This window comes from Cucumis sativus, chromosome 6 (assembly GCF_000004075.3).
Source record: "Cucumis sativus cultivar 9930 chromosome 6, Cucumber_9930_V3, whole genome shotgun sequence".
NCBI lineage: Eukaryota > Viridiplantae > Streptophyta > Magnoliopsida > Cucurbitales > Cucurbitaceae > Cucumis > Cucumis sativus.
Window position 1 is genome coordinate 25238220 of NC_026660.2, and position 23149 is coordinate 25261368.

Here is a 23149-nt window from a genome sequence, read left to right on the forward strand (position 1 = left end):
GTGTTGTTAATAGAATCATACATTCTCTAATCTCATCTAAAATAACTCCAAAATGGAGTTCTATACAATTTTCATAAATGACCTTTACTAAAATCTAAGTATAGATTCTTTCTCAACATGACATCTCACCAACTATTTGGAGTCAAAATAGAAAGGTTAAAACCTCTGCACTCGTTTAATTATCCAAGTCAATATTCAATTTAATAAGATTGTTACATGATACAATTAAATTTGCTTTCATCAATCAACTAAGTTAATTTTAGATGGTACAGAACATGTTGGTTTCAAAAGTTTGCGTTCAAATACTTCCATTTGTTAGACACTTTTATTGACACATCTATGCAGTAAAGGAAAATTCATATATATATGTATATACATCAGTAAAGAAGAAGGTTATATATATTGACGGTATTGCATTTCTTTGATAGGTTGCTTAAATGTTTGGTTTTTCAAAAGTTTTCTAAAAGTGACTGAAACATTTTTTTCTTCTATTTGGGTACATTGCTCCCTTAAGGTCCTAAAATACTGTTTAAGCACATTTTAGCTCCCAACAACTCCAAATTACAAAATCTTAACCATACAATAAAAGCTAAGAAATTAAACCCACGGATTGAAATTCATTGTATAAATCATAAACCACAGTTCTAAATGATTCAATTTGGTGTACTAGAAAGAGAGAGAGAGAGAGAGTCGCCATCTTTGGATAAGATAAAACTAAAATTTATTTAATTAGGGTAGCTTAGCCTTAGGTAAGATGGGCGTAGTTGAGAGCAATGTGAAGGAGGCAGTGGAGAAGCTGAGAAGGCATGGAAAACATAGGCATGTGATCAGAGCCGTTGATTTGCATGACATGTTCAATCCCAGCGTTACATGCCATCCACTGTTGAAATTTCATAGGGATGGCTTTGTCTTCCGTACAAATTACATATACCTTTTTGACGGACCCATATTTTTGGTCTGAAAAATTGCTTGTATTTGATAAGTCTTCGATGAACAGTGAACTGGGTCGCAGTAGAGTGAGGGCCAGAACTATTTCCTTTTAATTTGAGTAGTAATAATTAATAGTTATGAAATTATATTGACACATGTTATATTTAATATTATTATCATTATTAATTGTTACGTGTTGAAAATTAATTATATTATAAAGAGACAAAAGAGAGTAAAATAAATAAAGAAGAGAAAGACCTGAGGAGAGGAGAGTTGGTATAGTTTTTTGGCTAAGAAATTTGGTCCGAAAAACATTGATGTTGATGGCTGAGCTTCAGTTCCATATGGAGCAAACTTCGTGTCTAGCCAAGCTTCCTTCGGTGTTTTCTCATTGTACTTGCATTCCACCCAGGCAACAGTTAACCATTTACATCAGTTTGATAATTATTTTGTTTTTTTTTTTTAAATTAAAATTTTATTTTCTTACGATAATGGTTGACTTCGAACTTACCAAAATTTAGAAAACAAAATTAAGTTTTAAGAAACTATGTTTTTTTTTTAGTTTTTCAATTTTTTTATTTGTTTTTCAAACCATAAAGAAAACTATTTTATACCACATTCATAGAAAATAGATAACAAAATAATGAAGTTGAAGGTGAAAGGATGGTGTATAACTTTAATTTTCAAGAATAAAAACAACCTTAGTTTTTTAAAATTGTACTTTGTGTTCTTTCATTTGTTTTCATTTTTAATGCAATAATTGAATTCCTAACTAAATAGAAAACAGATATCAAAATAAATTGTACTTTGTGTTCTTTCATTTGTTTTCATTTTTAATGCAATAATTGAATTCCTAACTAAATAGAAAATAGATAATGAATTTGAATGTGAAATGGTTGCCTATAACTTTAATTTTCAAGAATAAAAACAACTTTAGTTTTTGAAAATTGTACTTTGTGTTCTTTCATTTGTTTTCACCTTAGCTTTAATGCAATAATTGAATTCCTAAATAAATTTTAAAAACAATACAATTTTTTTACTTTTCAAAATCTATTTATGAATTTGGAATTGATTAAGAATTCATGCATTTCTAAATTTAATACAATAATCTAGAAGAGCTTCAAAGAATCATAGCTTTTTTTGTCTCTAAAATATAAAATCTGGTTAGCAAATATGTGAGAACATATACTACAAAAAATGTAATCAGATTATGCTAAATGTGTGGTCTAAATTACTTGAAATGAATTGATCTTGTTTGAATATTAACTTAACAGCTGATTAATATGTTTCCTAACAGATTTTGAAATTGAAAACTAAAAGTTGAAAGACGTTATAAAAAATTGAAGACTAATTAAAACATGAGTTTAGTCATACAAAACTTAAAATTTGGAAGGAAATAAAATTAAATAAAGGTACCTGAGTTAAGACATAGGAAGGTTTGTGTTGAGTATCAGGGACAAAGGCAGCCAAAAAAACAGAAACAGCTATCTTGTTTGAGTATTTCTCCATAGCCACGGCTAAGTTAAAACCGCCAAGGCTATGACCCACCAATATCACCTTTTCATTTGGAGGAAGACCATCCAAGTACTTCAACAAAGGCTCAGAATACTCTTCCATGGAGTGCACGTTCTGGATCACCCTCTTGTCGATGCCCGAGGCCGCCATGTCAAGCAGTGTGACGCGGTGGCCAGCAGCCTCCAGAAGTGGTTTAATCTTGAACCAACACCAAGCCCCATGGCAAGCTCCGTGAACGAGCACAAAATGCTTCTGCTGCTCCATGAGAGGGAAATTTTAAACCAACCTTTGTATTGAAGGGAAAAGTGGTTCGTTGGTCGTTATTTAAGTCTTCGGGTTGCGCCTAATCGTAAGGGCAATAGTTAGTTGCAGTCCAACTTATTTTTATGAAGAGACGTAAATGCATGGGCCCTCTACACGTGCTTTTGGATAGAGATAGAAATGGCATCAAATCTAAAGATGAATATTTATTGTTTTGAAAGGGATTATTAATATTAATTAAAAGGATTAAATGAAATTAAATATTATTTTATGTGTTTGTTTTAAGGTTTAAGGAGGGTGTTATATGATTTATGGGAGTTTGTGAATATGTGTATGTGTATGTAAATGATGAATGGAGAAATGGATTTGAGGGCTGAAAGGACTCGAATACGGACGATGCATTTTGTAAAGGGATTTGAGCACATTAGAGTGTTTTGAATAAGTCAGACTTTGTAAATGGACATATTCATTTTGGTAGGACCTTCCATTATTATTCCGTATTTACGTGGAACCTAAGTTAGTGACACCTAATTAATCTCATTTGGATCCAGTGGAAAAACGTTTTTCATAAATTTTATTTTTTATTTAATTTTTTTTAATCAAAACTATTTCAAATAATTTCTCGAACACTTCAATTTTGTCAAAAATATCTTTTTTTAAAATAACCACTTGAAATTGTATTTATTTCAAACACAAGTTAAATTAAATACGGTAATTAGTCATGGTAGAGTATTGATTGTTCAATCAAATCAATTGAAAACCATTCATGCCAACAAAAAATTTGTTTGTGTGAAATGTTTGGTGTGTTTGGCTGACCGAACATGGGTTTCTTTAATCATTGCTTCGCCCACCAGCTTTAAATGCTGGTAGAGTTAGTTGATATATTTTACCAATTCATTCCAATTCGATCTTTCATTTTTCAACGTTTTCAATGCTCCATTCATTACCATCATCGACAAGTATTTCTGTCACTTTCTGGAAAGTGAGAACCAACTCCAACAACTACCGCTTTAACACGCCCAACTTTAGTGACCAACTTTGGGCTTTCAGATGACAACTTTGACAACCAATTCAGGGGCTCTATGTCTATCACTCTGATCACAACTTCCACAACCAATTCCAGGTCTAAAGAATCACTTCAATGACTACATTTGCAAAACAACTCCGACGATTAATTAACGACGCCAACATCCATTTTTCGACGACAAATCTTGTGTTTTAACAACCACTTTCATTCAACCAACTATGACGACCAATTTCACTCTTTATTTTTTGTGCACGTTCAATACTTTATACATTCTATATGACTGTTGACTACTAAAGGGTGTTGTAGGATTGTTTATTATACAAATAATTGCATTTTGTCTATTTTAAGTAAAATAGCTAGTTGTATGTAAAATGAATTCATGTATCAAGCGAGTATTAAGAATTTGAAATTGGAATATTTCGTTTTTAAAATAAGCAAACTTATTGGTAAATGATGTGAATCATGTTGATCAAATTATAATTTTTTTTGAACAAGATACAATTATTATATTTGTAATTATTTCTATTTCTAACCTAATATATCCAACTTATTAACTCCTCTCTTTAGCCCTAAATTACCTCCTAAATGTATTTTGAAATTTATTTACCAAATCAAATTTAAGCCTGAAATTAAAGGACAAAAAATGTGTTTTCCTTTCTTTTTCATTTTCCTCATTTGATGAAACAAACAATAGAATAATTCACAAACCATCCATTTTTAAAAAGGTAATAAAGAACCCAATATCCTACAAAAGGAAAGAAAGAAAGTTTCATGTTTAATTTAGATTGGCCACTAAGTTCAAATTAGCTAATTTATTTAATTATTAAATGGAAGTGTTTAGAGAACTAATTTTTTTTTGCTGAAATTTAGCTGGTATGGTTTTTGAAGATGTTGACTTTACAGTACTTTCCAAACAAAATATGTTTAAATCAAGGATTCCATTTTTCTAATGTGAAATTTATTCATTTTTCCGAAAAATAGGCCACATTTCAATGGTATTAAATTATTAATGTGGTTTTTTTTTTCTTGATGATTATGATTTGTCCTAAAACTTTCAAGAAAAAGTGTTTGAATTCAAAAATTAAATAAATAAACAAAATGGTTTCTTGAGAGATTTAAGGACCTGTACCATAATTGTGGATCACGTGGATTTGTGACACTTCAAAGTCTTCAACCTTACGGGTTTCTCATTCTTTAATTGATTATTATAATTAAGAGTAACTATTAATCTGTCTTTGGAATTGAAAGGTTTTTAATTAACATTTAAATTTATATTGAATTGTATTTTCTAAATTTACTTAAGAATTTTAAATATCCACAATAATTTAACTCACCCTAAAACTTGTTTGAACAAATGCAAGTAATAATCATCCATAAATAAATAAATAAACAAAAACTAATGCTATTTCGAATGGATGTTTACGACAATTATGGTAGAGTTGAACCAATTTGATAACGTTATTGTTTTATGTTTTTTATTTCCTACTTCTTGTTTTTTACTTTTTAAGGAAACAAAAAGAAAGAACATATTACAATCATCTCGTTAAATGTCTCAAACGACAATCAAGTGCTAAAAATGCAATTTAGAATATTTTTAGAAAAATACAGATTCGAAAAATTAGAAACAAAAATAGGAAACAAACTAACTCTAATTTGAATAGCATTTTAGCACTTCTATCATTTCTCAAGAAACGAGGCTACCAATTGAGAAGTAGTTGATGATTTCATGGATTTTGAGTCCAATGCAAGCAAATTATAATATATTAAGGTATTACTAATTGTCACAGTAGTAGGTGGAAAAAAAAGACGAGAAGAAGAAGATGATGAGGGTGTGTCACACACACACACACATATATATCTTACAGTATATTTAAGCATATATTTTGGCTATATGGAGAAGGCATTGAGAAAGTTGTTGAGTCTTAGAGAACATAGGCATATGATCAGCTCCTTCAATCTCCATCACATTATGAATCCCACTGTTTTTTATCATCCATTCTTGGAATTGCTTTTTAAGTATCTTATCTTCACTGCATATTACATAAACTTTGGTCACTTCTCCAAATTTCTCTTCTGAAAATTTCTTTGCTTTTGATAGATTCTCTTGAAACACCGAACTTGGTCTCACCAATGTCTTTGCAAGCTCTAAATCCTTTAAGTAATTTGTGTGTACATAAACAAAATCCCCTTTTAATAAAGTTAATTAAATAAATATAATATAAACAAAAAAAAAGTGTTAATTAAGGATCTCACCTCAATCGGAGATAAGTGATAGAGATAGGAAGATAAGAATTTGGGGCCGAAGAGTATTGAAGAGAAAGGCTGTGTTTGTGTGGTGATTCCATTAGAACCAAACTCCACGTCTAACAACTCTTCTGTTTGGTTTTTATCCGAGTACTGCCATTACAGTTTATAATACAAATGTAATTACCTTCATCTTACTTCTCTAAATATCAATTTTGTCTCTATTTCATTCTTACAATTTGAAAATTCGTACATACATCTTTCATACCTTTCAATTTTGTATTTAATTATTTTTTAAAATTTTTAAAATTGAATTTATATATGACTTTTCATTTTATATCTAATGAACTAATTTCAATATTTTGTTTACAACATTTTGTACATTTTTGGTAAGCTCTTCTCCAGTTGTCATTGTATTATTGTTTTATGGAATATGAATTTATTCAAAGTTGGAGTATGATTAGAGTAAAAAGCAAAAAGATATTTCAACTAGCTAGTTGAAATATTTATACGTGCATCCACTAATTTCTAATCATGTATCTTTCTTCAAAAGTAAAAAAAAGAATAAGATGTGTAAATTTTTTTACTAGTGGAACGTTAATTTATAATTATTGATACAAAATTAAACATTTAAGAGTTTATAAAATTTAAAAGTGTTAATGCTTTTTAATTGCTAGGTTTATTTTACAAGATGGTTTGTGTGAAAAAAGAAAAAACACGTCATCTTTTTCTCTTCTTTAAAAAGGATCAAATAAAAGGTAAAAGTATCATGGTTATACACTTGGACTATACTTTTAGAAATTAACAACGGTTAAGTATATAGTAAAATCGTTTTTTAAAATAAAATTTATTAATTATTGGTTTAGATTGATGTTGTCTATAAAAATACGTACCATCTAAATTTATTTAAAATTGATTTGGCAAGGATATGATAGATTCAAAATTTTAATGTAGATAATAATATTTTAAAAAATTCTAAATGTCACTAAAAAATGATAAAAGTTTATATTTGCGTTGGTTTAAAAATGTTGATAATAATAAAATTAAAAAAGTAGTAAAATATTGAAAAGAAAAGAAAAGAGTTACCATGTCTAGAACGTAGGACGGTGGGTGTAGGGTATCGGGGACATAGGCGGTCAAGAACACGGCGGCCGCAATCTTATCGGGGTGGGTCTCCATGGCCAGGGCCACGCTTAGTCCGCCCAGGCTATGACCCACCAATATCACCTTTTCACCGCCACCGCCACCAACGACAACGCCATTCATCATTTCCAACAGTGGTTTTGAGTATTCCGAAAGCGTCCTTACTTCTTCAACGTCCCTCCTGTCTATTCCTGACGCTGCCATGTCCAGCGCCGTCACCCGGTGGCCGGCACTCTCAAGAAGTGGCTTGAGCTTGTACCAGCACCACGCTCCGTGACACGCCCCATGTACCAATATGAAATGTTTCTTGATCTTCTTTTCCTTCTCCGCCATGGCCACTGGATAATCTATCTTGTTTTGTGTGTGTGTATATAAATGTATTTAGTTTGTTTTGGGAAGAACAATGAAGAGATCGAGAGAGGGTGTGGTTTTTCTTTAATTTAAATTTTAAAAGTGTTGTGGTAGGGGAGTGGATTGGAATTCGGTATCTGCCTCCTCATTTGTTTATTTCATTAAATTTCATTCGTACTTGTATCATAAATATTTAAGTTAATTTCCCCCATAACAATTGAAAAATGGCAATACTTGGAGGGATGTATTATAACTTTCATCGTGAATGTCAACGTGAATTATATATTCATATCGGCAATCTTGATGATTTAAAATAATGTTTAGGTATTTTTCTTCCTTAATTAACAATTAAACTATCAATTCTTTTCTTTTCTTTCATTTGGATCACAATTATAATTTGAAATTCTTTTAAACAACAACCAAATTTAGTTTATTATGTATTATAACTTTTCAATATTTCAACAACAAGATGTATTATAACTTTTAAATATTAAAATTTAGTTTAATACATAAAATTGTTAATGTTTTCGTAATAAAAGATTACTTTTGTTTAAAAACAATCTCATTTTCGAAAAATAATTACAATAAATAATACTTTTCGATAATGGTTCAGAAATAACAATATTTTAAAGTAATTGTAAACATAAATGTGATGATGACCTATAGGTGATGGATCTCAGGACTAATTCTATTTTTTAAAAAAATATTTAATTTACATTGAGTCGATTATTTATGTTTCAAAATTATACAAATCCACTAGTAAACTTTATGAATAATTGAATGGTAAATAAATGAAGGAGATGATGTAGGCAATTATTGAAGATCCAAGTGCGCCTATATATGCTCAACTATTCCCAAGTCACCGTCATCCCAAATATATATACCCAACTAACCTAAAAGAACTTTTACATGATATAATGAGTACGATCAACTATATTGGTGGGTTAAAGGTCTTTTACAAATGTGTCAAAGATATGTATTTCCTTTAATAACTATTTCTTTTCTTTTTAGCTAATATACTTTTCACATTGCTTCCAATATAATAATTAACCTTACATGACTTAATTAATTGAGTATGAACTTAATCTTCATTGTTGAGAACTTAAATATAATCTCATTATCGTTATTTGTTAGAATTAGTAATTTAGACTTTATCATATAGTGCAAGATTATTAGATTTTATATGAATATCCAATGGATTTGCTTGTCTTGTCAAATGTCAATTATGAAAGTTGTATACACACAAGGCGCATTCTTGGACACTCACAAAGTTTTTGTAAGTGCACAAAGCACACTAACCACCTTTACCTTTGACTTATTTCTTTGGTTTATTTAATTTACATTGTTTAAGACTTTTAAAAAATAGAAGAAAATTAAATTGACATTAAACAAATTTAAAAACAAAGAAATATGGAGAATATCAAGTTTAACCTAAATTAGTTGGATATTATCGCGTGAATCTCTAAACTTTGAATTAGTTGGATCTTAATAGAAAACAGTGATTAAAATATCTTCATAAACTCATTAACTTTTCAATAAAATAAAGTTCATGTACACAAATTAACTGGCCAATAAATTGCCAAAAGTCACAAATTTCAAAATAAGAATAGAAAAGAAAAGAAAAGAAAAGGCTCCATGTTATTTCCCTATAATTTAATTCATTTTATATCGTCATGCATATATATTTTAGTATGTCTTTTGGGGAAACTTATCAATACAATATATGAACTCCCTTTTTCACGTAATTTCTTTTTCTTAGTGGATTGGCTGGCATTGGGCAATCACCTCCATTATTGTGCTTATCTTCATATCAGTTTTGTCTTCACTTCAACTACTATTATTGCTTTGCTGTGCTTGAGTAGTGAAACTCTAACTTTACTTTCTTATTGTTATATTTTTTTCAATTTTTTTTTAATCTTTTTAGTTGTATGGAATAATCAAAGCTTAGTTCACAGATGCATGTACATAAGAATAAGAGTAAGAGGTTTGGTTCGCATCCTCCAGTCTAATTTATCTTAAAATATATAAATAAAAATAAATACATAAAATAAAATAAAAAGTTTCTTTAATGGTACATCAACTTTTATTATTTAAAGGAAATAATAGTCATTGATCAAAGAAACATCATCAATAGTGCCAAAGTGTTGGTTGTCATTCGCAAAGATCTTGATAATACAGTATTGTGCAACATTATTACTTATATAGAGCCACTCAGAAAGTAGCTTTTTAAAAATAATATTCCTTTGAAATGGTACTACTGAGGTTACGAATAGGTACAACACAACAACTTTAATTTATAAATATTTGCTTAGCAATTGAAATTTTTTTAAATTAATTTTTTGTGATAAATATATTGCTTGACCATCTTTAATTGGTAGGGAAGTTGTAATTAAAGGGACATTAATTCAGGGGCAGCTAGTTTAAGTCATTATTTACATTGATTTGTTGAATTAAAACTTTCAGTAACTTCAACCAAATGTTGATAAAGTTGTGTGGGTTTTGAGAGCATAACCATATGGCCTCCTCCATAAATATATTTCACAGCTTTTGGTGGAAATTCTTCTATCATCAACCTTTGGAATTTCCCCTCCATAACGTCATCTCCTTCACAGAACACAAAAACCCGATTAACCGATCCAAATTTCGCTTCTGTTACAATGGATTCCTTAGATAAATCCTTAAAAAACATCTTGAATGGCCTCACCAGCAATTTTCCCAACTCCAGATCCTAAATAATCATAAAAGAAGAATCAAACATTAATTAAACTTAAAAGTTGTAAACCTTCAAAAGAAAAGATGTAGGGTAACTTATCTAATCATGGTTTAATCATTCTTGTTTTTTTTTAAATCTAAAGACCAAAAAGATTAAATTTTTTGATATCCAACTAGCTAGAAGTCAAAGATTTAATTCTCTTACCTAACAACAAGACAACACGTATGATTAAGAAAAAAAAACATCGAGTGAAGAAAGTTTAAGTTTAGTGAGAACTCACCTCCTGGGAACAATTCGTATATAACTTTTGTCTCAAAAAGTTATGACCATAAACAACAGAAGTTGGCATTTCTGGATCATCGCCAAATTTAAATTCACAATCCATCAAAGTCTCCGCCGAAAGGCTCTTAAATAACTGTGAATTTAATCAAAATAACCATAAATTTAAAAAAAAAAAAAAAAAAAACTAAAAAACCAAAGCTCTTTTTTCAAAGAATTTTTTTAAAAAATAATTCATGTGTTGTATTTTTACCTTTTGCAATAAAGTAGCTGGAGAGTAAAGGAAGTGAGGCATATAAGCAGTAACAAAAACAGAAACAAGAATCCGATGTGAGAATTTTTCCATAGCCAAAGAGATTGCAAAGCCACCATAGCTATGTCCAACAAGAACCACTTTTTGTTGTAGAGGAAGACCTTCAATCAACTCCATCAACGGCTCAACATACTCCTCTATAGATGCGACGTTGTCCAACTTTTTCGGGTTGGTACCGGCGCTGGCAAGGTCAATGGCAGTAGCATGGTGGCCGGCCGAGCGGAGAAGGCTGAGAAGTTTGAACCAACACCAGGCACCATGGCCAGCCCCATGAACCAAAACAAAGTGAAGATTATTATTATTCTTCATTGCTTGCTTTCTCTATCTCTGAAGTACTGTATGCTATTGCGATATGGTTGTTGAGTTACCTATTTAAAGGCAACTATACTGGAAAGTCTATACTGGAAAGGGAAATTTTCTTTTTTTATTTATGGACGGCTTTAACATTTAATTGTTGTGTGTTCTAATTAGGAACTATTTTGGTGCGGCAATGTAAATGTTACGTTCGGTCGTTGTTGCTATTATATACTTTTGAAAATTAGTATCCAATAAAAACCCACATCATGTCGAAGATTTGGAAGATGCAGAAGTTGGGCATATCTATTTATTTGGTACACACTGTGTGAATTAGTTTAATTTCTTTTACTTTTCTCTCTCTCATCCATCAATCCTAATTGCTATCAATTAAAACCATCAATGTATTGTGTTGTATTAATCTAAACCCTAAATTTTTGTAATTGTAATAACTATTGTTTCTCTCTAAACCTAGTTTAAGAATATGGTGTGAAATAAAAAAAAATACAATTCAAAAACTTTAACTTAATCAACGTACACTCTTTACTAGAATCATATTTGAAAATTGCCCTCAAATGACATGTTAATAGAAATAGATTATTAGAATTGAAACATAAATATTTGTCATATATATGCAATCTTATTCAAGAGTTCAAATAGGTTCATTTACAAAATTTTAAAGTTGTTCGATCTATAAAATTAGAATTCTTTATAATAGATGAGGATAAATTTAAAATTTAAAATAATAAAGTTATTAAGTTTAAAGTTCAAATTCATATTGTTTCAATTTTTTTTTTTTAACAAATTTAAAATTTGGGAAACATGTCAGGTTGATAAAGAAAAAAAAGAGTATAATTCAGAAATACATTCCTTTCATTTTCTACCTTTATTTTATTTAATTATTATTGGACAAAAGAAAGAGATTCTTCTTAAAATTTATTAAAAATATGGGCTTTAAAGGGCTCATTACGAAAGAGCAAATCTGAGGTGAGATTTGAGAGAATCATCCAATTAAACTTTTGATAATATAGACAATAAAATAAAACATGATTTTGGACTCGAAATAGCTCCATAATATAGCAACCAAAATATAAAATGGAACATTTTCAAAAATAGGAAAAGTATTAAAACTATTTACTTTTAATTATAAACATAAAGTATATGAGTTGTATTAAATTTAACTAAAAGAAACCCAATTTAAATTAAGTTGTTTAATTAAATTTAAGTTTGATAAAAAAAAAATGTGAAGTGGAAGATAATTTATAAAGGAAGGAAAAGGAAAGGAAATTAGGAAGTGGGTATGTGCATGAATATGAGAGGCACTTTAATTTAAAGTCAAAGAACATTATAGGAAAAAAAATAAAGAAAGAAAGTTTTTCACAAAAGTTAAAATGGGAGTTTTCTCCATATCCATTTCCTTTTAACTTACATGCTATGTCTAAACACTAATTTTAACGTTGATGAGTTTGGAAACACTAATTTAACTTTATATTATAAACACAATGAATTTGACAACTTTGAAACCATTTCCAATCATGTTCCTTACTCCTATAATTCAAGCTTCAATTTTTTAACAAGAAAAGAGACTGAGAATTGATTAAGAGTGTTTAGAAATGGATGACTTTTACATGGTTAAAATTATTTTTGCTATTGTCAAAATCATTAAAATCAGTTTTATCCAAAATAATAATTAATCATTTTTTAAAATAGTCGCAAGACCTTCACCCTACCCTTTCATCAATTTCAACTACTAACAACCTCTAATCACCATTTCAACTACTGTCAATCTCTAATCATCATGTTTAAGTCACCACAATTGATCACTGTTTTTACGAAATATTTGATTACTTAGAAATCAATTTTACAAAATCAATTGTTTTTTTTTAATCAGGGGACCCCAAGACTGGTCCAAAATTAGGATCGTTGCTTTTTAGAAGCAAATGATAAGACTGGTCCAAAATTGGGATTCCTTTTTCATTTTCTTAAGGGTAAATCACCACAAAATGTGGCTAATATCGACCATTTCTTTCTAGACCGCATTTAATAATAATTACGAATAATGGGGACAAAGTCAAATTTAATCATTAATAACTGTTTGTTTATCTATAATGATGAACACAAGCTAGTTATTTAAAGTAATTATTGTCTATTCTACTATCATCGCCCTACTTAATTATGTTACAGACCCTTTCTTCGAAAAAATAAAAATTTGTATCAATACCTCTAAAGTTATTAAAGGGTTTCATCTATTACACTCAACAAAACAAAAACCCTAATACCCCTTGAAATTGAGTGTTTGCATGCCCTTAATCATGTCCATTAGAGATCACTTTAATGTTTATGCCTCTAAAAACACCCATGCCTTACTCAAAATCAATGTATTTGAATTAAATGACCCCAATGATAAATAAATATAGAGATTATTTCAAATATACCATTTAGATTCAAAATATTAACATATATACTAATATTTTAAAAATATTACAAATATAGAAAAATCTGCCAAATTAGTTTACTAACAGATTCGTTAAAGTCTCACCAATAGATTTTGCTATATTTACAAATTTTTTAAAATGTTGATATATATCTTTAATAATTATTTCTAAAATTGTTACTTACCTAAAAGATGTATTTGACACGAGATTATATGTTTATTATAATACATAAACTAGATATAGGCACAAACTTATAAAAGTCGTGAGGATCTATACGCCCATCAATGATGATTGCTAGTGACTATTAACAAAATAATAATAATTTTAGTAGATGAAATTTAAACCCAAAACCTTGAGATTTTGAAAGGGGCACAACCACTTTACCAAAAGTATAATATAGTAATAATAATGTATTGTTTAACATATATTGTAATTTAACACTTCAAATTAATATTAAAATACAAAAACCAGGAATGTGAGAGGGACACTGACCTTTTAATAAATCCGTCCACTACAAACCCTACTTGCTCCATAATCTTAAGGTTAGTAACTAACAATATGGACATTGAATGTGTATATACATTGATTAGTGTCAATATTCACAATGGATAGTGTAAAAAGAACGAGAAAAAGAAGACAGGGTACTAATATGGATAGAGGATTTTGTTGGGAAAATCAGAGGATATTTTCCTCGACTCCGCTAATATTCAATCACTTTTAAAATATGACACCAAATATGCCATAGAGATCATAAAAAAGAAATGGAACCTTTTATAGAGACAAGATGTGGTAGATTCTTGGTATAGGCTCCATAATTCTGATAATCAGCTGAGCATAGTGGGGTGTCCAGTTTGCAACATCCTCTTGATCATGTCCATTCCAAATGCAGAATCTGATGAACTGATCATTGCCAACATACCATTAAATATGCACTTTATAATAGTCCATGAGCGCTTTAGAGTTCTCTTAATCAGAATATATAATTAATCACAAAGAAATGAGATGCAAAGACAAAAGGCAATACATGAAGGTTAGTCCACAACTCTTTGGCAGCCAAAACCAAGAAGTTAGTGAAGTCCAATAATCCTCATCAATGAAGTCGTATTACCAAAGAGGAAGAAACCATTAACCCCACTCAGGCAAACAGTTTTGTGGATTTTTCAATCAGTACAAACTATTGGACTTGGGTTCATAAAAAATAAAGCCTCGTGTTAGTAGGAACAAATTTCAGGGCATACATACTCTTTTCCAATTTTATCTCTCATAACTATCGTGTAATTCCCATTGAATAAACATGAAAGCACCCAGTGAGTTACAAGATCAAGTTTGTCTTTTAAGATATACAAGGATTTAACAAGGTTCACCAAACTCAAGTAATAGAATAGGGAAATACATGGAGAGTGGAAAAGCATATGATACAAATTATAAAAGCAGAGGGCAAATCATGAAAAAAGTCATGTCAATAATTTCATTCATTCAACTCACCTAGGAATTGTTATTTCATAGGGGAAAATAACGACACCACAATCTGGACTTGGTATAGCAGGAACATGATCCTTCTTTTCATTCACAAACTTTATTACTTGAAACAACACCTCGCGAAGAGAAGCTTCCAGCGTCGTCCTGCGGATGCTTCTCTCATCCAATCCACTCTCTGCACAGAAAGGGAAGGTCGGTATAAATTATTTGTCCCTGAGAGAACGGAACACTACTACAAGTACTAATGATAAATGCAACAATTAAAAGTACCTCCAGGATCAACTAGAATTTTCTGTTGGTGAGTCTTGCCAGAATGTATTTTTATGTGTTGGGCCACATGCAAATTGATATACCATTGTTCCCAATAAAAGCGTTCAATTTTGTTAGTGAACCAAGAGGCTTGTTTATTTTTCTCTTGATAAAAGGATAAACATATCTGCAACAAAAACGGGAAATTAATTATTAAAGATAGAAATAACCAGCACAATGTCCAATAAGATACAACATTTTAAAACCTGGCTTTTCTTGTTTGGGTGTTTCTCTACCCAATTAATGAACTGCTCAATCTTCTCATCGATCTTCTTCTCAACTTCAATGTCTCCACATTGCACCTATACGGCAATAAATAGAATTGTAGAAGTCCCCAAAAGAATAAAAATAAAAATAAAAATAAAAGAAGCCGACAATCCATGCGAGATATGACCAGAAGAATCTGAGATTCAATTTTATTTCACATAGAAGATTTCAGTAGTTTCAGCCTCGTGTAATGCCTCAAGCTTTATTGTTGAAAATTTTCATTATATTAACTTATCGATAAAAAATACAATATGCATCCATCCAGTAGAAAAAGGAATTCTGTTTTAACCCACTAAATTAATAAGCCAAAATCTTATTAAGGTAAAGCAGTGATGGGAGTTGAGGGAAGAAACAGGGATTTTGTTTTGACCTGTTAAATAAATAATCTAAAATCTTAATATGATTTAAGCACCAAGCTTTAGTGTTGTATGAGCCTATATAAAACATGATGTGGGCACAAATTTCATATTTTACAACCCAACAGAAAATAAAAAATTGAGATGAACTAATCGATTAATGAGTTAAGACTTACATAAGTAATATCAAAAAGCTCCAAATCAATGTCTCTGGGCCGAACAAGACCTAAAGCTCGATGAAATACAATTGTGTGTAGTATACCTGATGTAGTGTCAAACAAATGTCATCATATTATAAACAAACTGAATAGTCGTTCTCCATATGAAATTAAATAAATAAAAGATTTCTCCAAACTCAAAAGTCAACAAACAGTAAATATAGCTGACTGCAGAGGAGAATGTTGTGCTAAGAGGCAATATAACCATGTCATATGACCCAAAGAACATAGGCATACCAAACATCCAGAGTATTTCAGGCATAATAACCTGTCGATCCTGAACTATTTATTTATTATTAGAAACCAATTTCCCAAGCCATGTAGGTATGATTGCATAAGGTTATAAATATATGATCGTATGGCTAACAGAGTTCATACTTCGTAGTTGGTTGACTTTTTAGTTCTTGCTAGTCATTACCTAGTCTGGCAGAAGGCAATCACATTGCATTGCAATCTGTCTAAAAATTTTCATCAGTAATAGAATTAGACTTTTTTCTCCCTCTCTGCTACTGAATTTCTATACAATTCTTCTGGACACCGACATGACATTACAGCTACCACAAAACTGCTCTGGGAGAAATTCTGAGTGGACATGTCTAGCCTAATAACAGAAATTGATAAAACTTGACAATCATGAAGCCCGATTGGAAAAATAAAGAGAATTCTCCATTCTTCAGTTGTGAATAATCAAACTCTCCGACTTCAAAATTCACTACTGACAAATTTTCAAAATAAATCTCCCATGAAGTTTGATAAAATGAAGTTTTCATATGAAGCCAATAAACAATATGTCAACACAACAATGAATGGCCATGTGTGAGAAGCAAATTCTTGGAGAAAAACATCCAGTTTCACCCACCATTCATTTTAGCAGAAGCTTAAGCATAAAGAAATATTCATCAAGACTATGAGGATAGGGAGCAGTAAGATCAGTTATCATCATCTTAACTGCTATCATGTCTGCTTCCACAGACAGTATTCACTCAAATAGTAGGTTATGAAAAATGTGGATCCAGTTTGCAGCGTTCTACAACTTTTTTTTTCCTTTCCAAGGAGCAAAGGAAAAATTACGCTTACTAGAACCAAGTATACGTTGAAAATAAAGACATGATACTGGTAACGGTTCATCAGTTGGATTCAAATTTCAATTCAATATTTCACATCCAAATTGGAGCGTATGGATGTGAGTGTGACCTAAACTGACCATATGGTCATGACTTGTAAAGGTCTTGCAAGAAACCACAACAGAATAATTGTTTGTTCTTACAAGGATGATCAGACTGTTGAAGAAATAGTCCTTTATTTTACCTCGAGGCTTAGTTGCGAGATCATATGATTGGAGGTCTAACTTAGCTATACAAATTACTTCCGAAGTTCAGAAAAAACCCAGGCCCTAAGAGTTCTCCACCAAAAAACAAATGATGGGTCAATCAGTCTGAGAAGATTCTGATGGCAGAGGGAATAAAAAGCCCGTTAGAAAGTTTTGGCCAATGGTAACAAGCCACAAAGTCAATTATGCAGAGAACTTCGGTATTTAGTCTCACACTGTTATCGTAGGAACAAGGATTGTCAACCATCAAAATATATACTTACCCCATTTACTAAAATGGTGTGACATGTTGTTTTCCTAAACATACTTACCAATTCTTTCAACAGCTCCTCTGTAGCTCCTTAAAAAGATAAAGGTTCTCACTAATATGTTAGAAACCAAGGTAGTTATGGAATGTCTTTACCCCACATTGGTTAGAATGGGATAACCAATGTGGTACTTAAGTGGCTTGGCTCTCCCACCCCAATAGCTGATTTTTGGGGTGTAGTTCTCCAATGTGCCTAAGTACCTAACCATGAAGACCACCCCGTTGGAAATATTAGTTGAAAAGGAAACATGTATTTTTCAAGATTTAGAGACTAGGAAACTCACGGAGAGAAATTTTACTTAACATTTGTTGATGCAGATGCTATAACCTCTTATGTAAATATAACTATCCTCTCATTAATGTCAACTGAAGTGATCTGTTTACAGCTTCTTTCTTTTAAAACTGTTTTTTTTTTTTTTCATTTCCCATTTAAAAAAGAAAACCACTAAAATATATTGAACCAACAAACAAGAAGAAAGACATTCTTTCTTTGGAATTCTTCCTCCATTTGAACAATTTTCTAGTTTTTGAAACTACACTTTTCATCAATCAAGTGAGAGAGGTACAAACCCCAGTTCAAAGATACAGAAAACAGCCAAAAAATCCAAAAAAGAAAAAACATCGAACTACCCCACTTCCAAAATGAGCCGAACTCAAAACTAAACAACGAAATTGCAAAATAGGAAATCAACTACCAAATCAAAACCCAAACTTTATTAATCTAACACAGATTTCAAAATAAAACGAGGCCCAGACTGAACCAAGATACTATAAACACTAAACAGTTCCAACCCAACTCTTGAAAGAATCAAGATCCTACTAAATCACAACTATTTCCTTTCTTTTTCTTCACCCCTTTCCACTTGGTGCCCGAGCTCTTTCTTTTTCCCCCTTTTGAGCAGTCTTTTTAACTGTTTTTTGCAAACTCTGGACCATTTTACTAATTAAACTCTATCATCAACCTTCTTCATATGCTTACTTCTCTGCCCTGAAGTTGTTGTGTTGGGGATGGGGGTGTAGGGTAGATTTTAAGAATTTAAACGTTTGTTGGTTTAGTTAGTCCACAGAGTGACCTCAAATACTTGTCAGATTTTCCTGAATATCCTGAGTAGTTTAAGCAGAAAAATGATCAACTAAAGCCTAAACATTTTCTCCTCACTCTCATCTAAGCGTGTTTTAAACTGGCCCTCAGTTGACTGAAAAATTGAAGCATATTTTCTCACATCATAGAACAATTGTATAAAAATACCTCTACATCTCCCAAAACTATGGCAGTCATTGGAAAGACTACCCTGAACTAGATCAGATGACACAGAAAGAAGACCATAGCCAGACTGAACGATTAATTTTCAGCCAGCAACTACTTCATAATAAAATATCATACAGATTTTCAACCGACGATATTCGAAGTATAATTTGTTCAACTAATACTTTTTTATATATTAAAAAAAAACAAGGAACAAGAGGCCCAAAGGCATAAGCTTACAGCGTAGAACTTCGCGTATCTCGAACTGCTCAACTTGCTACATAGAATAAGGCAGGATAAATCGATTAACACGGCGGCGGCGATGGAGAAAAGGACACAGTTGGAATTCATATGTAAAATTACGTGAAGAGAAAAAGAAAAAAGAGAATACCAGTTCTTTGAGTTGGCATACTTCGCAGTTCATGGCAATTGGATATGGTGAGGTTCCGGTGGGTGTTAGATCGCGAAATGAAACCCTAACTTTCTGAATTAGAGGAAGTCATCGTTTCTGGGCAGAATTCAAAGCGAAGGTTTTGTAACAAACACTGTTCTTCTAAGGAATTTATTTTGTTTTTTTAATAATAATTTTCTCAACTATTTCTCAATTAAATTCGTTGGTTTTGTTTAATACGAAAATAAAATAGTCCAAATTTTGGATGTAAATAAATAATGAGTTCAATGCACAATTTCTATTTTCTATTGGGGGTTACATTTTAAAAATCCCCTAAGGCCTAAAGTTTGGTTTATTATAATTTCTACCCGTTTAATAACGGTGTTAGCTTGTCATAAAATATTATAAAAAAGAATTCGTAAGAAAATACATGGAACAACGGTGTTAGCTTGTTATTAAGGTTCTGTCTTATAAAACTACCACAAACATCTTTTCTTTATTCACCACCAATATTTTATTACAATTTTCTAATTCATCCATTATAGACCAGATTGTTCGAATATTTTAAAAGTAATAGTTGACAAATTATGCAAATAACCCATGTTTAAAAGATATATACAGAGAGATCATCATACATTGTAGACAAGATTGTTCGAAAAACTCAAAAAGTTATAGTTTTGGACTTTGCAACTTAGATTAACTAAAATCAACATACATATATTAAAATATTTAAGAATTTGTGTAAAAATTTGATTTAAGATATGGAAAAATTAGTTAAACTTGGTATAAAATCGAAAAGGATTAAATATTCAAGATTAAAAAGTAATTGATTAGAATATCATTCAATATGTATAGAAATGTATGAGAAAAACCAAAACATATAATATATGTATGTATACAATATAATATTACAAGTAAACACCTATATTTTATAATTAAATATTAGTTCATATTAATTTGAACTATTTAAGATGAACTTAAAAAACAATCCATTAATTAACGAAACGTTTATTTATTTGATGAGGTTTTTGCCCATATAGCCTAAGCTTTAATATATCATTTTTTAGAACTTAAACTAATCTAAACTAAAGTGTTCCAATTGGGTTTATGGGTTTACAAAATGAATGGGAAGCCCACTGGACCTTTGAGAAAGAATCTTCTAAATTCAACTCTTTAAACTTTCGATTATATTACTTCATAGTTCCAATTTTGATAACTAAAACAAATTCAACTACAAATCCTTTTATTTTTCTCCTTTTTATTAGACTTTTATCTCAAAAGTCATGAAAATATGTTTCTAAGTGCATCACATGAATTAGAAAAACATTATATTTGGTATGAACTTGATGGAAGTTTTGACATCAATGAAAAATTAAATTTAAGTTTTTTTTTTCAATGTTGAAATTTATCATGAGTTTTTCAAATATTTTTGGTTATATATTTATACTATTCTTAAAAAAGATTATATATTTTTACTAAAATTAGTCAATTAATTAGTATTTAGATACACTCTTATACGTATGACTTATAATTTAACTAAAAGATCTTATAGGAGATAACATGCAGTGCAGCCCTAAGCTCTCCCAAGAAAAATATATAAACCAATACATAAATGGTGTTATTGTGTATTTAAGACACCTTTGTTTTTAGAAATAATTGACGGGTTAAAAGTGCTATTTATATGTCCATTTTAATAGTTGATTATTATACATTTTAAATGTGGTTTTTCAACAATTAAAAAATGTTTCATAGTAATATTTTTTAACATTTCAAAATCACTTACTTGTCATTATCCAACGTCACAATTTTATAATTGATTTTAGACATGTCAACAAATTTTTATCCTTCCAAAATCACTCAATGTGATTATAAAACTTTGATATTTAATTCAATGAAAAAAGTCGGTTACTTTTAATCTTCCTTGAAGAGGAGTTTAGAGGGCTTTTGGTTGAGCTTTTTAGAACTTTTTTTCTCTTTGAAAATGAAAAAAAGTACACACAGAATGTAAACTTGTGTACTTTCTCTTTGAAAATTCAGTAAAACTTGCATCAATAAATAATTATCATCATTTTATAGGTTGCTTAATGATTTTAGGATGTTTGTTCACATATTCTTTAATTTAAATTACATGAGCTTTGAGTACTTCATTGTGTTATTTTCTGAAGAACCAAATCAAACAACACCCCTAATAATATAGTACATACCATCATACACATAGCATCATTCTCATCTCTAAGTATATTTTGCTTAGTACCACGATGTTACTCATTTAGGCACCATGACGATGCCCTAATCTCTTCGTTCAAGTTTGGTGTAACAATAGCAAATGACATGTTCACAAGATACCCTTGAATCTTAATGATCAAGCCTTTTGACAAACTTTGATTAACCTCCAAACAAAGCTGGAAATCTTTTTAGTAATTATTCAATAATAAAGTCATACCCTTCAACCTTAGCCAAACTCATCACAACACATTAGTTAGAATGAAAAACATGAGAAGACCCAAAGTCAATGTCAATCATTCTAATGGGTCTCTATTGGGTAGTTGCGAGACCTAGACCATGCATTTGTTCATATAGGGACACAATCAAAACCATTCAATAAACTGCAAACTGTGAGGTCCACCATTATTTGACAGATTTAGATCATGAAAAGAAAAAAAACATCCAACAAATTTACCACTTAATGCAGTGAAATTGTGTCTATAACACCATTCACTCTTATCAAATACTTCGTCACACAATCTCTTAAACGATGGACAGTAGTTCCCATATTGTAAATCTCCCCACACTCAAACACAGAGAGGCTTATGTTCGTCTACGGTGGAGTATATTAATACACACACATTACATATAGTTTTATAGGGATAGGTTAGGCATAGGGAATATTTAATTAACTGTATTGTGTCCTATCCCATCTCTATGCTTTTAATTTTCAAAGTATGGTCATTCTGAAAGTTGGCGTGTGAGACGCCTTCTGTAGGGTTCTCTTGAGTTGATGGAGTTTTGAGGGTGTCTTCATTACGGGGGCCACACCACACCCATTGTACCGTACACTCATTTTTTAGTCATGCCCTATGAATATTATTCTCACATTTTTTTTTTCAAAGTAATTTCTAAAAGTAAATAAATAATGGGAAATGGGAAATTATTTTTAAATAAAAATATGTTCTTTAAATTTTTTGTTCCCAACCCAGTAATTAAATTGCCTGTATTTGTAAGATCTATTGCTTACTATAATGTAGATAATATAGGATATTAATCTCTTTTATTCTTCGAAAAAAATTATTATAAGAATTTCGTTTTAGGTGGACAAGGTATAAAAGAAAAAGGTTGTCACAAACACTAAAATTTAGGTGGAAAGGAAAGAGGAAATTTATATAGGGTTGAAATCGACTTTTTTTTCATGTATAATTATTTCATTTTCTTATTTATACTTTTCAATATTTTATTTTGAACATAATACTTTTCTTTTTTAAAAAAGGGAATATTTATTTTTCAAACTTTAGTTTTCTTTTTATAACATTCAAAACTTTAGACTTAAAAATGTGGGAGGGATCCATTTTGATTTTATCATTAAACATATGTATAACATTGTTGAATGGTATAGTTAAATTGTCTTTCCCTATTAATTTAATATTTTTTGGGTAAAATGATCATTTAAGATTGAGAAAAAAACATTTGCTTATACACAAGATCAATTTAACTTACCTATAGAATATATACGAATATATACATGTT

General features: G+C 30.3%; 4 protein-coding genes across 4 annotated transcripts; all 4 read right to left on the reverse strand.

The window, feature by feature from the left end:
- Positions 1–429: 429 nt before the first annotated feature.
- On the reverse strand, positions 430–2759 carry LOC101220989 (salicylic acid-binding protein 2). The gene is made up of 3 exons (XM_004141887.3): positions 2347–2759; positions 1189–1326; positions 430–1036 (listed from the first exon to the last, which is right to left on the reverse strand). The coding sequence occupies exons 1-3, from the start codon at positions 2707–2709 to the stop codon at positions 746–748; spliced, it is 792 nt and encodes a 263-aa protein (XP_004141935.2). The 5' UTR covers positions 2710–2759; the 3' UTR covers positions 430–745.
- Positions 2760–5448: 2689 nt separating this feature from the next.
- On the reverse strand, positions 5449–7671 carry LOC101220203 (salicylic acid-binding protein 2). The gene is made up of 3 exons (XM_004141967.3): positions 7064–7671; positions 5987–6130; positions 5449–5885 (listed from the first exon to the last, which is right to left on the reverse strand). Exons 1-3 carry the CDS (start codon positions 7451–7453, stop codon positions 5604–5606), a joined length of 816 nt encoding a protein of 271 aa, XP_004142015.1. The 5' UTR covers positions 7454–7671; the 3' UTR covers positions 5449–5603.
- Positions 7672–9602: 1931 nt separating this feature from the next.
- On the reverse strand, positions 9603–11139 carry LOC101220119 (methylesterase 10). Its single transcript, XM_004141883.3, has 3 exons — positions 10717–11139; positions 10465–10599; positions 9603–10199 (listed from the first exon to the last, which is right to left on the reverse strand). Exons 1-3 carry the CDS (start codon positions 11083–11085, stop codon positions 9900–9902), a joined length of 804 nt encoding a protein of 267 aa, XP_004141931.1. The 5' UTR covers positions 11086–11139; the 3' UTR covers positions 9603–9899.
- A 2763-nt stretch (positions 11140–13902) lies between these two features.
- Positions 13903–19632, reverse strand: LOC101219883 (autophagy-related protein 101). The gene is made up of 7 exons (XM_004141882.3): positions 19409–19632; positions 19258–19294; positions 16093–16178; positions 15500–15595; positions 15255–15420; positions 14991–15159; positions 13903–14405 (listed from the first exon to the last, which is right to left on the reverse strand). Exons 1-7 carry the CDS (start codon positions 19439–19441, stop codon positions 14330–14332), a joined length of 663 nt encoding a protein of 220 aa, XP_004141930.1. The 5' UTR covers positions 19442–19632; the 3' UTR covers positions 13903–14329.
- Positions 19633–23149: the final 3517 nt, after the last annotated feature.

Bases quoted from the DNA above. Each gene is read 5' to 3' on its own strand.
- LOC101220203 (XM_004141967.3), bottom strand. From the start codon at position 7,453: ATGGCGGAGAAGGAAAAGAAGATCAAGAAACATTTCATATTGGTACAT. The intron at 6,131-7,063 runs GTAACTCTTTTC...CTGTAATGGCAG, and splicing joins CGTCCTACGTTCTAGACATG to TACTCGGATAAAAACCAAAC. The intron at 5,886-5,986 runs GTGAGATCCTTA...AATTACTTAAAG, and splicing joins ATCACTTATCTCCGATTGAG to GATTTAGAGCTTGCAAAGAC.
- LOC101219883 (XM_004141882.3), bottom strand. From the start codon at position 19,441: ATGAACTGCGAAGTATGCCAACTCAAAGAACTG. The intron at 19,295-19,408 runs GTATTCTCTTTT...TATTCTATGTAG, and splicing joins TATGCCAACTCAAAGAACTG to CAAGTTGAGCAGTTCGAGAT. The intron at 15,596-16,092 runs GTAAGTCTTAAC...ATTGCCGTATAG, and splicing joins AGCTTTTTGATATTACTTAT to GTGCAATGTGGAGACATTGA.
- LOC101220989 (XM_004141887.3), bottom strand. From the start codon at position 2,709: ATGGAGCAGCAGAAGCATTTTGTGCTCGTTCACGGAGCTTGCCATGGG. The intron at 1,327-2,346 runs GTACCTTTATTT...GTGGAATGCAAG, and splicing joins CTTCCTATGTCTTAACTCAG to TACAATGAGAAAACACCGAA. The intron at 1,037-1,188 runs GTCTTTCTCTTC...TCAAATTAAAAG, and splicing joins ACCAACTCTCCTCTCCTCAG to GAAATAGTTCTGGCCCTCAC.
- LOC101220119 (XM_004141883.3), bottom strand. From the start codon at position 11,085: ATGAAGAATAATAATAATCTTCACTTTGTTTTGGTTCATGGGGCTGGC. The intron at 10,600-10,716 runs GTAAAAATACAA...TTAAATTCACAG, and splicing joins CAGCTACTTTATTGCAAAAG to TTATTTAAGAGCCTTTCGGC. The intron at 10,200-10,464 runs GTGAGTTCTCAC...ATGATTATTTAG, and splicing joins ATACGAATTGTTCCCAGGAG to GATCTGGAGTTGGGAAAATT.